This window comes from Haemaphysalis longicornis, unplaced genomic scaffold, assembly GCF_048455015.1.
Source record: "Haemaphysalis longicornis isolate Haplotype H1 unplaced genomic scaffold, Haemaphysalis longicornis Haplotype H1 scaffold_5, whole genome shotgun sequence".
In the NCBI taxonomy this organism is placed as follows: domain Eukaryota; kingdom Metazoa; phylum Arthropoda; class Arachnida; order Ixodida; family Ixodidae; genus Haemaphysalis; species Haemaphysalis longicornis.
Genome location: NW_027526385.1, coordinates 151,289,482 through 151,305,591, shown reverse-complemented (window position 1 = coordinate 151,305,591; position 16,110 = coordinate 151,289,482). Strand labels below are relative to the sequence as shown.

Here is a 16,110-nt window from a genome sequence, read left to right as displayed (position 1 = left end):
TTCGCGTAGAAAAGACAACAAGAACCTGCTAGCCCGTGTTGCAGCGACGGCCGAATGCTATGGTCCGAGAACGGCACTAATGCAACAAGTTTCCACGTGCTGCCTGTACTTAGTTTGGCCTACCTTTGCTACGAGCGTACAGAGTTCCATCTCGGCGATCCTCCGTCCGATGCACATGCGTGGCCCGATGCTGAAGGGCAGGGAGGCGAAGGGGTGCAGGGTCCACGCCTCTGAGCCGCCACCATTGCCACCTTCGCTCTGGTCGTGATCGCTCCGTCGCAGCCAGCGCTCGGGAAGGAACTCAGGAGCCCGCGTGAAGTTCTCCTCCAGCCTGCCAGCCACGAACGGCTCCGTCCTCATCAGAGTCTGCGCAAGAATGGCAGGAGGTCGTAGCTACTTGACACTAATTGCGGAGTGGACACGTAAAACTACCGCGGTGGCTCAGCGGCTAAAGAGTTGTGCTGCTGAGCCAAGGGACGTGGGTTCGGTCATGGCCATTGTGGCCACTTTTTAGATGGCGCGAAAAACCAAAAACATTGGTGGGTCGAGACTTCGACCCACGTTAAACATCGCCAGTTGGTGAAAATTAATCCGGAGCCCTCCACTACGGCGCGCCTCATAGTCCAGGTGCATCTTCGGGATCCTTATATTTTTTAAGAAAGGCAGGACTAACAATGAACGAGTGTTGTGAGCCGTGCTGGGCGTCAAACCGGCAAAATGACATGCCCAATCAGCGTGCATGCACCACAAGGTACAAATAGTTTGTAGAAGATCCGGCCATGCATCAGCAAAGGTCGAAACAGTTATCAAAGAAAAAGCATTTAGGCTAAAGAAGGGCTAAAGATGAGTTTCTGACGCAAGAAGCCCCTTCCATGCAAACGGAATAGGCATCGAATATTTCTCTTGCGGGGGTGTCTGCAACGATTCAGCATTGCGCAGTTGTCCAGAATGGGTGACTGGCATGTCTTACAATGTATCCCCAGGTTTGTACGTAAAAATGACCGCAGGGAATTTGCCTGCTCCCGAAGGCGATCATTCATATCGCGCCCATTAGCATCAATGTAGGTGTGGCCACTCGACAAGGGTATTTTATACACCGCCCCTTAATTGCAATCAACATGTGGCGTAACATGCCACTTATTTATCCTTACACGAGACAACCGTCTTGTTTGATTTTCTTACACAGGCCACACGGATGTAGCGTCACAGGGACACCACCAAAGGAGGATGAGGGATGCCTTTAATGATGAGGATGAGGAGCAAGCTTGGTTTCCGACTCCATATGAACATGATAAGGGCGAAAATGAGCGAAAGAATTAACACACACTAATAAAATGTTCCACTAACGGGAAAGCTGTCAAGTGCGGCGAAGTGATTCGCCAGAGGGGCTTGTGGTGCCCTCTCTTGAATAGTTTCCGTACATATCAGGCGGGCGGTGATACCGAAAGTAGTCAAAAATTACGCCCACCTCCCCTCGCGGGAACCCTGGTGTGATGCGACGCTGAGGGGGTTCAAGCGCAACGGAGAGCAACCGTCGACCGAAAGGCCGCCGGAGAGCGGCACACCGGTTATATTCTAGGCACTATATATGCGCAGCGTGCCCGAAGGAAAGGAAACCGCGGAGAGAGAGAGCACTGCACATGCGCAGCACCGCGCGCAGCGCCGCCCGCCGGCGGAGTAAGAGCGCGCTGGGCCGCACACGCTCTCACCTGGGCACGCGCCGGCGCCAGGGGGTCTTCCGCGGCTATGACGCAACAGAATCCAACACAATCCACTTTAATCCAATCCAATCCAAGCCAAAGCCAGCCAAGCCAATCGAATCCAATCCAATGCCCCTCGCGAGAGAGTGTTCGCTATCGGAGAGGAGAGCGGGAGAGTGGCTGCGGACAACAACGGGCGCACGCAGGAAGGACAGGGCCGCCGACAAGAGATGCTCTGAGCGTCTCATCTAATAAACAGAGGCACAGCCCTTGAACAGGCCTAAAAGAGGCACTGCATTGAGTTCACACTAATTTTGGGTAATTAATGCATTAATTCATGATTTTTTTATTATTCTAAACCATTGTGTACTCATTAGCGGCCTAGCAATGGCAGCCTCCGTGGCAACGGCGCAGCGCAAACATCTCCCTCAATTATTTGCATATGAGTAGCGTTGTGCGTCTGTAGCGCAATCGGATTGACACCGGCTTCGTTACGCGAGGGAGCCCGGTTCGATCCGGCCCAGGGGTTGCGGTGACCGTTTCGAAGCCTCTGTTTTGGTGCGTGACGTCACGTGACTGGGGTGCCTAGATCACGTGACCCTGGACGAGCTACGACGACAAGGCGGGCCCCTAAGGTGCTCCGCACTTAAAACGCACGCAAGCACTAACAAACGCTGATAAGCAAGCAAAAACTGACAGACGTAGGAACGCACACACAGCACACGCACAGCAGAAAAGTTAAGCCTAACGTTCACAGAGCTTTGTACAGGCCGGAGTCATGGAGAGATGACACCACGACCCTTGTAGACCGTCACACCACGGCAGTTGAGATATATTCGAAGCCTACGCCATTTGCGAGGAAGGTGCTTCTTGCGTCACTCAGCCCATCTGAAATACTTTTTGACACCGAAATCAGAGTCTTTGATGACTAAAATCTTGTCGCCTGGTAACTGTCGCGACCCTTGCTAACGCATTGCCTTATCTCCGAAAAAAGCACTTTGTACCTTTCAGTGCACGCAGACTGATCGGGCCCACCAATTTTGCCTGACTGTCTCATTACGTGTCTCGCAACACTCAGCCGTTGCTAGTTCTCTCACTCTCTCTTCCTTAATTTTTGTGGATTGATTGATTATGAGGTTTAACGTGCCTGGCTACACAGGCGATCAGGGGCGCCGTAATGGGCGGCTCCGGATTAATTGTGGCCACCTGGGGATCTTTACCGTGCGCCGAAATCTCGAACACATGGGCGTTCTCGCTTTTCACGTACATCAGAAAAGCGGCCGCCCGGCCGGGAATCCAACCCGCGTCCTTGGGATCAACAGCATTAAGGAGCGTGTATACTCCGACTTTTCTGACGCATGGGCGCGCGGCCGCGCAGTCGGCGACGGCACTAACTCGTAAAATTCATGAAATTGTCAAGCCTCCGCTCCAGCCCGGCCGTGGGGGAGCGAGCGGAAGCGCGCGCGCCCAGTCTGGGTGGTCTGGCGAGGTGCATGCGGGATACGGGCTCACGGGGCCCAAGCGACGCGCGCGGAAAAGAGATGTCCTATCTCCCGGCCCGGGCCGCTGAAGTGCGCCGAGCTCTGTCGAAGCCGCCGCAGCCACTGAGCCGCTGCGGCGGGTCTTAATTTTGTGCTTATATTGTCGTCTTCGCAATAAATACCTTAGTTGGCAGTCAACGCTCAGGTGGTGTGTTTTTCTGCCTTGTTTGGGCTATCCAGATTGTTGTTTTTTTCTTTAAACGAGTCTCCAAACTCAATCCCAAACACTTACCTTGCTGAAGGGTGTATTTGTTCGGGGTGTACCAAAAAAAATGAATGCCTTATTCGCACCTTTTTTAGATGCGGTGTACTTTTTCTTGTACTTTTTCTTGTACTTTTCTTGCACTTTTTTGTACTTTTTCACTGACCACTGTACACCTACCTCACAACGTCCCCAAATTTTGTTTGTTGACGTTTTCCCGAAGACACACGCAGTTTACAGCTCCCAGTGCGTAACCTGTTCTTACAGCGTTTCGATAAAATTACTAGAGCCAAGTGGAAGGACATAGGTTAGAATCATTTGGTGCATCCTGGACAAAACCTTCAGTCTGCGATTGGTAAAACAAGCGGTATACGGCGGAAGCAGGTCGTGTCAGGGCAGTAATAGCCGAAAACAACCGACGTTCTCCCTGAAGGCTTAGAAAGAACTTTGCGAGGAAGCAATCACTGTGAACTTACTTCGGCAGGAACCTTGTACCCGGACATCACGACGTCGTGACTTATTTTTCGGTTGACTCCTGGTATCACCGGATGGAACCTGAATGCAATTCGGAAATTTGTTGTGACAAAATATACGCAAGTACTGGCTCTCTGTAATACGCGTAAGTGTTCTTCGTATCCTAATCAACCTCATTGCAAATATTTCTATAATAAGCAGTTCAGAGTTTGGGAATGTAAAACCTTGAGTGTCCAGCGGAACGCACGAGATACCTTGCTTCCGCCTCGCTTAGTTGACGGGCTGTGTAACCTCGCAATTTGGGACACTGTGCTTCGCGATCCTCTTTAACGCTTTCGAAAGGCTTCGTTCATGCCGAATCGCAATGCGAAGGTTGACGATGATGGTGAATTTATCTTATAAACTATTGGCTTATTCGGCTGCGTTGTTTCTTTCTCTCCATCTCCGATGAACTAGCGTGACCACCACCCCTCGCTACAGCCTAGTCAGGCTCTCACTGAGGAACGCCTCATGCTATGGAGGGGTTCCATAGGAGCCACCTCTCAGACTGCGCATGAGGGCGGTGGTGAGAATGTTTATTAATGGAAGGATCTAGCCTTGCCTGGTATGCCGGCAATTGCCCCTCGATCAGCACCTTCTTGCCGCGAGGCGCGGGAAATCACCAGAAGTCACTTGGTCAGCACCTTTCTGCCGCTATACAGGGGAAATCACCAGGAGTCACTGAGGCGTGTGCCCCTGAGGCGTGTGTTCCTTGAAGGCGTGTGATCCAATGGCCTGTAGGAAAAATGATATCATCCAAAGAGGCATGCGGAGCAGCTCTCCTTCGAAGCTCTTTAAGCAAAGCTAGCCGCTCCGTCGCATGCTCTCGGCAGTCCATGAGGAAATGTCCGATGTCACCTGTTACACAACACGTTGCCCACAGAGGTGAGGACGTAAGGTTGAGCTTTTGAAGTCACCCCGGTGTCCGCTGTGACTTTGTCCGGATGCGGAACAGTAAGGATGCCTCTGTCCTCTTCATTCCTTTGGTAACACAAGGTTGGTGTTGTGGTCGACAAAGAGATCTGAAGTGCTTTGTAATAATGGTTTTTGAAAGTCGCCGTTCGTCTGGAGCCACTTTCCGAAAACGAGTTCAAGATGACGCTTCACGGTCCAACTTGTTCGCAGCTTCGTTTCGAACCACTCCGACATGGGAAGGAACCCACTGGAGGCGAACGGTAACTCCGTTTTCATTTAGGTGCTGAAGGAGACGTAGACAGCGTTGGCAAGTTTTATCTGCGGTAAATCCGAGCTGCGAAGGTTGTAGGGCTGACTTGGAATCCGTAACAATTACCGCGCACCGCATCCGAAGAAATTTGATCTTTTTAAAGGTTGCCTCACTCGCTATGCAGTCCGGCGTTGTTTTTGATGTAAAATGGTCAATGCGGGCCACCCAGGAAACGTTCGTGCCGGGAATCACAAAGGCCGCTGCGCTGGTATTCAATTTTTCGTAAACAGATCGGTCCGTAAACACGTGAACACAATCTCCGTACAACCGGTTGATGTGCTCAAAGCGCTATTATCTCGCTTCCGCCACTGGTGTAAATCTCTTCGAGCGAATGCCCGGGATGGCTAGCTGACACTCCAAACTCTCCAAAGACCATGGCGGTACCAGGTGATGTTGATTTTTCCGCCATTGCGAATAGAGTACGCTCAAAGTGTTGGGTGCCACATGTGGGCGAGATTCCCCCCATAAAGGGGCCCTAAACAGGGCCCCAAAGTTTGCGATTTTACGTGCGCCATCGTTGTAGTACTATCCAAAGAATGTCCTGCCGCAAAAATGGTTTAAAAGCGTTCAGTATTAGCCGAGTTATCGTTCATTAAAAAGGGCCCGCAACAAGGCCTGGCGCATTTCCTCTTTCACCGCGCTTCCAAAGCACTGGAAGCGGAAACGTCACCGACCAGGCGCAAGACCACTTAGAGAAACAGGGTTGGTTCGAGAAGCGCGCAGCCATTGGCTCCGGTCGGTGGTACGTCACGCTTCTTGTTTAGCAGACGACGGCCAAGACGGTCCATGTTGGAGATTGAGATGGTGGAAAATGCGGGGACAAAAATACAATGCGCGAAGCAAAAAGGCCACTATTCGCTAATGGTCCGTAATTTCAAAGCTAGTGAATAATGCATACGTGTGTAAAATACAACACGTAAGCCATAAAAAGTAAACTGAACTTTGTTATTTCTCCTTAATAAGGTTCTGTTTTGTCATTTTTGCACCGGGTTTTATTTTTACGTTTCGACATTACGTTTACGTTATTATTTTTACGTTTTGATATTTTTACGTTTTGATACACGTTAGGTGGGGTAATGTATCTATCATTGAAATTTTAAAATCCCAAGAACATTAAGTTTACTTGTTTTGTTTTGGGGGGTTCTTTTATTTTGTGCTTCCACAAATATTCGCAGTAACGCACTCTTTGCGCCGAGCGGAGGAACAGCCGGTTGCGGTGATGAGGCGCAAGGGCAACTTCCGGTGCCGTTCTTACAGGGGCACTGAGGCAAAAATTTTGCATCTTGTTTTTTTTTTGTTGCGATAAGTAGTTAGTGACCTACTTATAACCTGTAGAAACCTTATTTGCTTCAGCGTGCGACGGTTGTTTAATTAGAGACATTTTCAATGCGGCCAGTCGCAGTTTCGGTTTCAGCGAGTGCCGCGAAACGATGGATTTTGTGTGAACAAAGCTGACCACGTGATTGTCGGAGGGATATCACAGAGCAAAGCCGCCGTAGCACTGTCGAATCCGCATCGACGGCAGTTTCTGCGAATGCCTCGACGTACTGATCTCGCGAGGCGCTTAATTAAAAAGCGACCGTGGATGTGACGCAGGTGCTGCGAGTGCAAATGCTACCGCGGCTAAAGAACGACGCGCGACGCTCGAGACGGTGGGTGGCAAGACGCGCTCTGGGAGCAGCCGGCCAGTCTGCCTACAGGTCCGCCTACAGATGTGTTCGGCTTAGCACTGCGGCGGATATTCGAGTGCCGCTCTCGTAAGCGGTGCAGATGACAATTTTTAATGCAACCCGCCATCACATCATTAACTCCTTTCTCATGTAAGCCACCATGGTCGGGACTTGGGGACAATTTCGTACAGCGGTAACAAATTATCATTCGAGCTACCTACGCCCGACTGGGCCACTTCGCGGCCGTGGCCGCCGCCTGCACAGCGACCGTGCGGCTAGCTCAGTGGGCTTTTCGTGCCTCCGGCGCGTTTTCGCATCCAATGGTAATAAACAGTAATAGAAACAGAGTGCCTGGAATCGCTGTAGAAATTTTGTCGCGGCCAGCTGCCCGGTGAGCTGACGAAATCACGGCGCCTCCGCCGCCAACGATCGGGTCGTTCGTTCTCGAGAGCAGAAGCTCCGCCCTCCGGCCCTCCGATTGGAGCGGCGAGCCGGGCGAACCGGCGAAAAACGCCGGCAGTGCGGAAGCGGCAAACACAAACTCGTGAGGTGTTTGGATGTTGTTTATTTACACAATATCCTCGGGATGTCGAATGCGCGTGGTCCTCTGCTGGCTGCTCGGTTGCGTTTCGCACACTTTAAAATTGATTTTAAATATGCTCTATGCTGTATTCGTCGCTGATATTTTGCATATGATGTATATGTGTTCCCACCAATCTATCTCCGAAGTTATCTCGCCTTCAAAATTTTGTGTCAGTGCCCCTTTAAGTTGTAACCGAGTATACCGCTCAGAGGGGTTGGTCGGTGGCCGGCCCGCATCGAACGGCTCCTCGCTCTGGCCGTGCCACGCGTCGGCGGAAACGAGCGGAAACGAGCTTTTGAAGGCAAGATAGGGGGCTACCAAATTGAACATGCTCGCTAACGACAATAATTGAAGATTGCCAACGACGACTATAGCGGCTCGCTAGCGTTTTGACATGCGGCGCGGTCGCGGTGAACTCGTCCCACCAAGTTCTGGAAAAGGCTTAGCATCGCCGCAGTTATCCAGACACTGATTTGCGAGGCCGCGACGACGACGATCCCCCGCGCAATTTTTCACAGCACTGTCACCCCCTTTCACGTATTGGCAAACTGATTTTCAGCAATAGTCCCGCTCTGGCGGGCGGTGACAAGTTTTAGCTGCTGCGGTGTATGCCGTATGATGCATATAGCGCACAGCTTGTCGACCGTGCAGGCAGATGCTTGCCGCGGTCGCGCGTGTAGCGGGCGTTTGTGCCCGCAGAGATGCTCCGTGTTTTTCAGCGTTATTCATACCTTGTAAACGACGCGCTATATCTACAAACTCAGCTAAGCTCGTGTAACGGATGGCGACGTTCTACATTCGTCCGTGCCACCGGTGCAGGACGAATACGCCGCGCCGCCGGTGCAGGAGAGCTGCGCACAACCGCCTTTCCCCCACAGCCGGGAACGCCGATTGGCTACAGCATGCAATGGGGCCCACCAATAGCGCAGCCGTGCTGTTGAGAGCTTCGTGCGTCACACTGGTGCGTCACAAGCGGTCTGTCGCACGTCAGAGCGCGGCAGTGCGGCGGCAAGGAAGCGGTAGGTGAGCAAGGAAGAAAGAAAGCATCTTTGTTGCGTGTTTGCGAGGCCCCTGCTTTACGCAGAGGTGTAATATTTGGTATACATTGTCGTGAAGGGGTACTGTAGCGATTGCGCGATTGAAATGGCGACCTTCAAGAGCCTATTTAGGGCCCGTTTAATGTCTCAGCAATGGCTTTCCGGCATCGGACTCCCCCAGCTGGATGTGCTGCAGGAGCAGCCGCTGAGATGCCATCAAGCAATGGGACTTCTCAAGGACCTTTTTTGCTTGCCGAGGCCTGGGGTACTCCTACGGATATCGTAATGCCCTGTCGGTGCAGAGCTTCCAGGCGTGCATAATGGGTCTCCGACAGAGACAAAACAGGCAGTTGGTAAAGAACCCGACTCAAGATGAGCGCCAAGTGGAGCCGAAGCATAGATAACGGGTGGCTCCCCCAGTCGGTTCCAGCAATTCGTCGAAATACATATAAGCCGCGTAACTAACGACTTGACAAGGGACTCCACGGCCTGCCTCTAGAATAGCTTATAGCCGAGAAACTACACACAATTAGCATGCCGGATTGGCAAGTCACCCCAGGTTAACTTGAGGCGCGTAGTTTTCCGTTGCCTTCCAGGAAGAAAAATAAAGCGAGATTTTTCCGCGGAGGCCATTAGTCTTACCGACAAAAGATAGGCTCACGCTATAGAACGCCTCGTGCTATGAAACGCGCTTGTCCCCTGAATGTCCAACGAGACGGACGATCCACCGAGTCGGAAGATACCATCGGTCAGGTGATGAGCGAGATGAAAGATTTACCGAGACGGAAGGTCCAATCGAGCCTGAATGTGCACCGAGACTAGAGATCCACAGAGACAGAAGTTTGTCTTGTAGGAATATCCAACGACACGAAAGGCCCCCCGAGACAGAAGATTTAATCGAGCCTGAATATCCAAAGACATGAAAGGTCCACCGAGAGGGAAGATCAGCAGTGGGATCTTTCATCTCGTTGCATCCGTAGACGCTGAATCGGAAAAACGCCTATGGTATCGAGCTCTTCCGAAGAACATGTAAAAAAAACAACTCCAGTGCTAATGCTAACGATGAAAGAACACCCTCCCTGCGAGAGGTAACCGCGGCCACCGCATTCTTTAGATGTCATTATGGATCATTGAAGACGTACCTACGCGTGTGCTACTCCTTCCCGAGATGACTTGCAGATCTCGCCACCGCTGTCTCATGTCGATGACGAAGAGGTGGCAACAGTCTGCAATGCTTAGGATGACTTTGCATTCCCCACTCGCTGCGAAGAAGACCACCACCTCTTCCATGCATATGAGGTCGATTACTAGCACCGCAACTGTGCAATTAAAACAATGATGCTGAAACTTCCCTATGTGTCCGGCAACGCTCACCTACAAAAGCTTCGTCATTCAAGTCTTCGCGTAAGTGCAAGCTTCCCTGAATTCTTTTAGCTTCCGTGTTTCTGTAAACTTTCTTAAGGAAGGGCAGGTAAATTTTTAATAGTTTTCTTTTTAATTTGCGTCCTAGAAAGATGGCTGATGATCACTAAACTCCCTAATGCAGGCTTCTCGGTCACGGCGCATAGCTGTTGCATATCAGGAATTGATCGCGTGATCAGCGAACGCACGGTGCCGCACTTTACCCTGCGCGCCGCCGTCGCCGAGCATGTTGCTGTAAACCATGTTTGAGCCTCCCCCGCAAATGTCACGTGGTTCGGATGAGCCGCGCAACGAGGAGGACACCGAAGGAACGTTGTACAGAAGGCAACACACTTGTCTATAATACAAGTTTCGCCTTATCTTGCCTCGGCCGAAAATCATTTGAAGAAAACTATTGTGTCATTCTGAAGTCTTAACCATATATTTTGACCTCAGCGTTCTTTGTGACAAGTTTGAGTCCCCAGTTTTGAGAGGTAACCAGTTGAAGTTGAACTCAGTGTTATAGACAAGGGTGTTCCGCACTGTAAGTGCACCACGCTGCGCGTGCTGGGCTTCTGCGGCCCGTCCTCGGCATTCACCGCTATGCCTTAATTGTTTTTTGTATATTGTGAATGTGTAATAGGGAGTTACACCCATCTGCGTTGTTCTGAAGGTCGTGTTAACCTTTGGTTAAGGTCCTCTATACATCTCTGTATGATTAACTGATCTTGTATTTTGTTTGCGCTTGTTCTCATTATCATAAATCATGCTTCCGTGTCTTTGCCACTGAATTTTTTGTGCCTCTCCTGCTTGGTCTTTTCAAGACCGCAGTATGTTGTAAATAAAATAAATAAAATTAATACTGCCCTCCCTCTCACACTTTCCCCATACTTTCATCCTCCGCTTTCCTGTGGGCTCTTATTCGGTGGTGTCTTCGTCCTCTCGGTTATCTCGTGGTGCGTCGCCGGCGGGGAGCGTCCCGCGCCGCCTCAAGATACCACCCTCTCCCTCACACTTTCGTCGCACTTTCCTCCTTCGTCTTCCTTCTGTCTTCAGTGTTCCCTTCGTTCAGTTACGAGGCATATGACGCCGCCAAACCACAGTAGCAACCACTTAAGTGCTGCGCACTAAAACCTGCCAAACTTTCATTCTTCATTAAAAGACCGCTGCGTGCTCTCGGTTATGATCTTTATCTTGTTAGAAATATTACGTCTGAGGTTTCCTTTGCGCTGAATAATGTGGTGATGTATGAACCATGGCAGCAGATTTAGTAGCTTGTAACCCTTTTTCTTCTTTGCTTCGCGTTGAAACATTCTTTCACATGCGCACTCCTAGGGCGGTTTACTTAGTGACAGAATACTGACACCGAACAAAACTTCACAGCGAAGCTTTATATTTATCGGTTTCCCCATACAGCATGCGTGAACAAACCGGCGCACAATGGAAATTTTCGCGGAGGGACGACTGTTACTGAAAACTACCGTTTGTCTTGTTTTATTCAAAACCATCCCCAAACAAACTATACATAAATTGACCGCTAAGAGGGCTCTATCATTCCGCTGAGTTTTAGAAACTTGTCACATTTATTAAATTCGCAGTAGAGTTCGAAACATTGCTGGATTCCCTTGCTGCCATCAATAGTTCGTCATTTACGGAGGGAATATGGTTACAGAAAACGGCTGTAACTCTTGTTTTTTTTTACACTATGGTGAAATAACACACATGGAAATTAGTCGCTAAGAGGACTTTCAAATTACACCGAGTTTCATCAGCTTTTCATACTCACGTAGTGTGCGGTGAAATTACAAATATTGTGGAATTCCCGTCTGCAGGCAATTCATGAGCGTCTATACGGCATGGAAACGTGCAACCCCGTGATTCCCTGCTAGAATAAAACCGTAGCCCTTCCAAGTTTCGTTCCGCTAATAAGTCGAGACCGGATTTTAGGCAAATGCCTATTTTGTTCCTTGCGTTCCAATCGCTCCGCTTTGGTATATGATCATGAATTAGAGGTGACGAAGGGCTTTCACGGTGCCTTTGTAGTACCTGCAAATGCCATTGTGGAGTTTTGGGCCAAATGATTATAAATGCTTACAAATGCCTATTTCCAAAATCGGTGCCTCATTAGCCTCAAAATCGGCGACAATTCAGCCTCAAGTTTCACCTTCGAGTGCAGTTTGCGATTGTTATATTACCGGGAAACATTGAATGTTTTTTAAAGTATATGAAGGGCAACCTAGTCCTCTAGTTGAACCAACTCCTGGAAAACAACCGCGGAAAGCAGTCAGGAGAAAGGAGGAGTGAGGAGCAAAAGAAAAATGTAAAATGTCCCGTATACACGCTGCTTTTGTATTGTTTGTAATTTACTTTATAGGGCTCGTTTAAGGAGACCTTGCCGTTCCACCTTCGCCAGAACCCATCGTCACGTGTGCGCGTTGCGGGACAAGGTTGGCAGCTGTTCAATATTAACTGCTACTTTTCGCACATCAAGGCCATGATCAACGACTACCCGCCGCAGTGGCTCAGTGGCTAAGGCGTTGCGCTGCTGAGCACAAGGTCGCGGGTTCGATTCCCGGCCGCGGCGGCGGCTTTTCTGATGGAGGCGAAAAGCAAAAACGCCCGTGTGTACGGGATTTCGGCGCACGATAAAGATCCCCAGGTGGTCAAATTAATCCGGAGCCCTCCACTACGGCGCGCCTCATCGCCTGCGTTGCGTCGGCGCGTTAAACCCCACAATCAATCAATCAATCATGATCAACGACTTCGCAAAGCATGTTGTTGGGCTAGTTGGTTCATATTCATACTTAGCACTGCGCATTCGGACGGGACAAGGAAAAGAAGACACAGGACGGGCGCGGACTCACAACTAGTTTATTGAAAAAATGGAGCATGCTAATATACCAACGCCAGCACATGCGCACACATGTCACCGCCTTTATCACATGATATAACGGTTTAGAAATTCATATTCATTTGCATACAAAGATATGGATGGTTCACTTACACACTGTATTCATTTCCATACGAAGATATGGATGGTTCACTTACACACTGGTCACGATGCTTTCGAATGAAAAAGGCCTCGATTAATTCCCTTGCCACCTGTTCTCTGCTTTTGCTCAGCACCTTTGCCTTTGTCTGAGCACCTTTGTGTGACTCAGACAAAGGTGATGAGCAAAAGCAGAGAACAGGCCCGTCCTGTGTCTTTTTTTCCTTGTTCCGTCCGAATGCGCAGTTTTAAGTATGATCAACGACTTCTCGGGTGACGAGAGTGCTGTAGTCAGGTAGGCTCAAGCTGTCTTCTCTGTGGATAGCCTCCGAGGAGTATTATTGTGCGCCACTTTCACGTCCGCCGTAAGCGCTATCACAAAACTTGAAAGTTCAGGAGAAACTCTAAATATTACCATTGCGCAAAATTTCCATGCGCAGCAATAACTCGCCACCGCCTCTGCAGGACCAGAAACCGAAAATGCATGTGTGAAGTTACAATAGGTGTTGGACAATAAAGGGGAATTTTCTGTTCTTAAAAAAGTTTCAGGAATCCTTGCTGGTGAGCACACTTGGATTCCAGTGTCGGTTAAGCCATGGAATGTTCTCAACTACAATTATGCTGCAATAACATCTGTCGCCGCCTAGCGTTCCTTCTCATCGCTTTTACTAAGGGACATGAGGCACAATTCTGAATCCAAAAATCTCGAGATAATAGTAGTTTGTTGTTATTTCAATAATTTTCACAGTGATTTTAAACGACGGTCTGTGTGCTCTCCAAACAGATTTCTTCAAACAGGTGCAGCCATGCCCTCGTTTCTAGAAGCATACTCGAATCGAAATAAAATTCCAATGCAACGGTTGAGCATCGAACACACCTTTGTAAGTAAATCACTACTACAATGAAGAGCCAACGGCGAAGCATCCCTGCCCAGCTGCGTTCCCTTAGGCCTTAAAACTCACACGTCCAACGCGCTCGAAAATTCGCTGCTAAATAAAAATTCTCTTTCGCTGCTGAATATCTCTTTAAAAGTGTTCTTCAAATGTGCTAAAGTGTATTTACAAGTGTCGAGACGTCTTGCCTGTAAAATTTGGATAATATCATCGTTTATAAGAAAATTGACAGAGTTGCACCTAACAGTCCTAATGTAAGAACATGTCAATTTATTAATAAATTATCGTCTCTCTTGTATTCCATATTTGTGTTTGTATGTGTTGTGAAGCAATTTGTTTGCGTTGGGGAGGCATAAACTAACGCCTTTTTAATCAGTATTCCCAGCTTTCAGGTAGTCTTTTTCGTGCCTGTTTTACTATATGCTCGAGCAAGCGACAGTTGCCGTCGAACACGAATGCGCTCAGGGCACTAATTGAATAAGGCCAATTGATCGTGCTTAGTGCTGTAGTTTAATGCGCAATTAAAGGGCTATGTCCAAATTTTGTTTCCTTTGTGCCATCATAAAAACAACATTTTTCGGTTTCCTTGTTGTACTTAGACGTCATGCACGTCTTCGTTTCGAATTTGCATTTATGTAAAAATTTATGGCGCCTATATTTGCAGCGTTGTAGGCCAAAAATGTTGTTCTGCCAGGCTATTTTTGACGACTAAAAGGCGCATTTGTAATTCCTGCATATCCGGCCTCTAGTATTTAGATATAAGAATTATATGCTCATTCGCCAATCACAAACCAACGTGTCCTGTTTCGAGCTCTGCTTTGACTGCGCACGGATTTGCTGGTCGTCCTTGTTCACAGAGTGGAAATGACCTAATTTTTGTGCCTTTAAATACTCCAAAAAAGGCTAGCGTTTTTAAAATACATTTGTGGCACTTGTTATGATAGATGCGAACTGCGGGCCCGCGTGTCTCTCTGAAGTTCCCAGTCATTACATGCGCAGAGCTGCCGAGGGACAATTCGAAGAGCTCCTCATGTTCCGTCCTCATTTCCGCGGTGGACAGTCCAAGTTTCTGTAATTTTCTCATTCTTGTGACGAGGCTCATATGGAGTGGCAGCTCTTTTGTGACAAAGTACGCCCACGCGGACCGAGCAGAGCGCACCTTTTAACCCTGTGATGCCCAACCAATGAAAACAATAGATAAAAATTCTAATGCTTTGGTACGTTGTAGTTTGTGAGTGAAACAATAAAAAACTGCGAATAAGAAATTTTTTTCTCGAAGGGTTTTCAAATTATATAGTGTATCATAAATGCATGAAGAGTAAGCATATATATACCTACATATATATAATCGAGGTATATAATGTAGCATATACCAATTTACGTGTAGGTATATGTATACCTACATATAAAGTGGGTATATAATGAATCATACACCCGGTAAAAAAGTGTATCATACACCCATTGAATGCAGGTGCAGACCCACCGGGAGCGCATACGACGGAGGAATCCATCTTGCAAACTGGGTTTGGGACTCAATGCGGCGAGTTATCGAGCTATGGATTTTTTAAAAACGCTTAGGAGGTATCAGAAATGGTAGTAGTGGTCATTTCTTAGCGGTCGAAAGGCCCAGGGGCGAGTAGAAAAATCCGACAGATGGCGTATCTAATATGATACATTGGGCATTACAGGGTTTTAAGATGTCCAATCCGAGCAGCGTCTTTTGTCTATAAAAGCAGTGGTTAGAAACACACAGTCACTCCAGAAGCTGTCAAACTTCCTCGCGATGTTTTCCTGGAAGGCATGGCAGTTTCTTTGCGAAAGAACACACCTCTGTTAAACACTGCACCAACACTGGCAGGGTTGGTGCAATGAAACGGCATGAAGTGAACGCTAACGCTTTATGCTTGCTGGTTTTAAGCGGTCATGCTAGCCCTTGCCTACTCTTTCAGCGTTATTTCTGATGTAAAAGCTTCAGCGTCACTGATATCCTTCGTGGGATCACTAGAAATATTAATAAGAGTTTTTTAAACACATGAACCTATCATTAATACTTGCCAACTTAACTGTAAAGGACGCAAATTATCGTAAACATTTTATAGGGGGCGTCTTTTGGCTAACCTGTCGAACGCGGCCATCTTACCGAAGCGCTTCCTTGATGCACGCCTTCAGGTACGGCAGATGATTGGGATTTTCGGACGCTGCGCTGTCGGAGTCCTTGCAAGAGGAGGACAAAACTTCTTGCCGCGCTTTTTCCTGGGCATCGGGGTTTATTGCCAGTCGGTACAAGGTGAATGTTGCTGCTGCTGCCGTCTGCAAAGACCAAAGGAAGACGTTTACTTCAGGAGTGATTCCTAAG

At 48.7% G+C, this 16,110-nt stretch overlaps 1 protein-coding gene across 1 annotated transcript in view; it reads right to left on the bottom strand.

Moving 5' to 3' along the window:
* The window catches only part of LOC144138744 (putative cytochrome P450 49a1), a 69,060-nt gene that overhangs the window by 676 nt on the left and 52,274 nt on the right, over positions 1-16,110 (bottom strand). The window contains exons 6-8 of the mRNA XM_077671160.1: positions 15,895-16,064; positions 3,920-3,998; positions 124-366 (exon numbers count right to left, since the gene is read on the bottom strand). Of these exons, the coding sequence (XP_077527286.1) occupies positions 124-366; positions 3,920-3,998; positions 15,895-16,064 (492 nt within the window). The remainder of the gene's footprint in view (positions 1-123; positions 367-3,919; positions 3,999-15,894; positions 16,065-16,110) is intronic.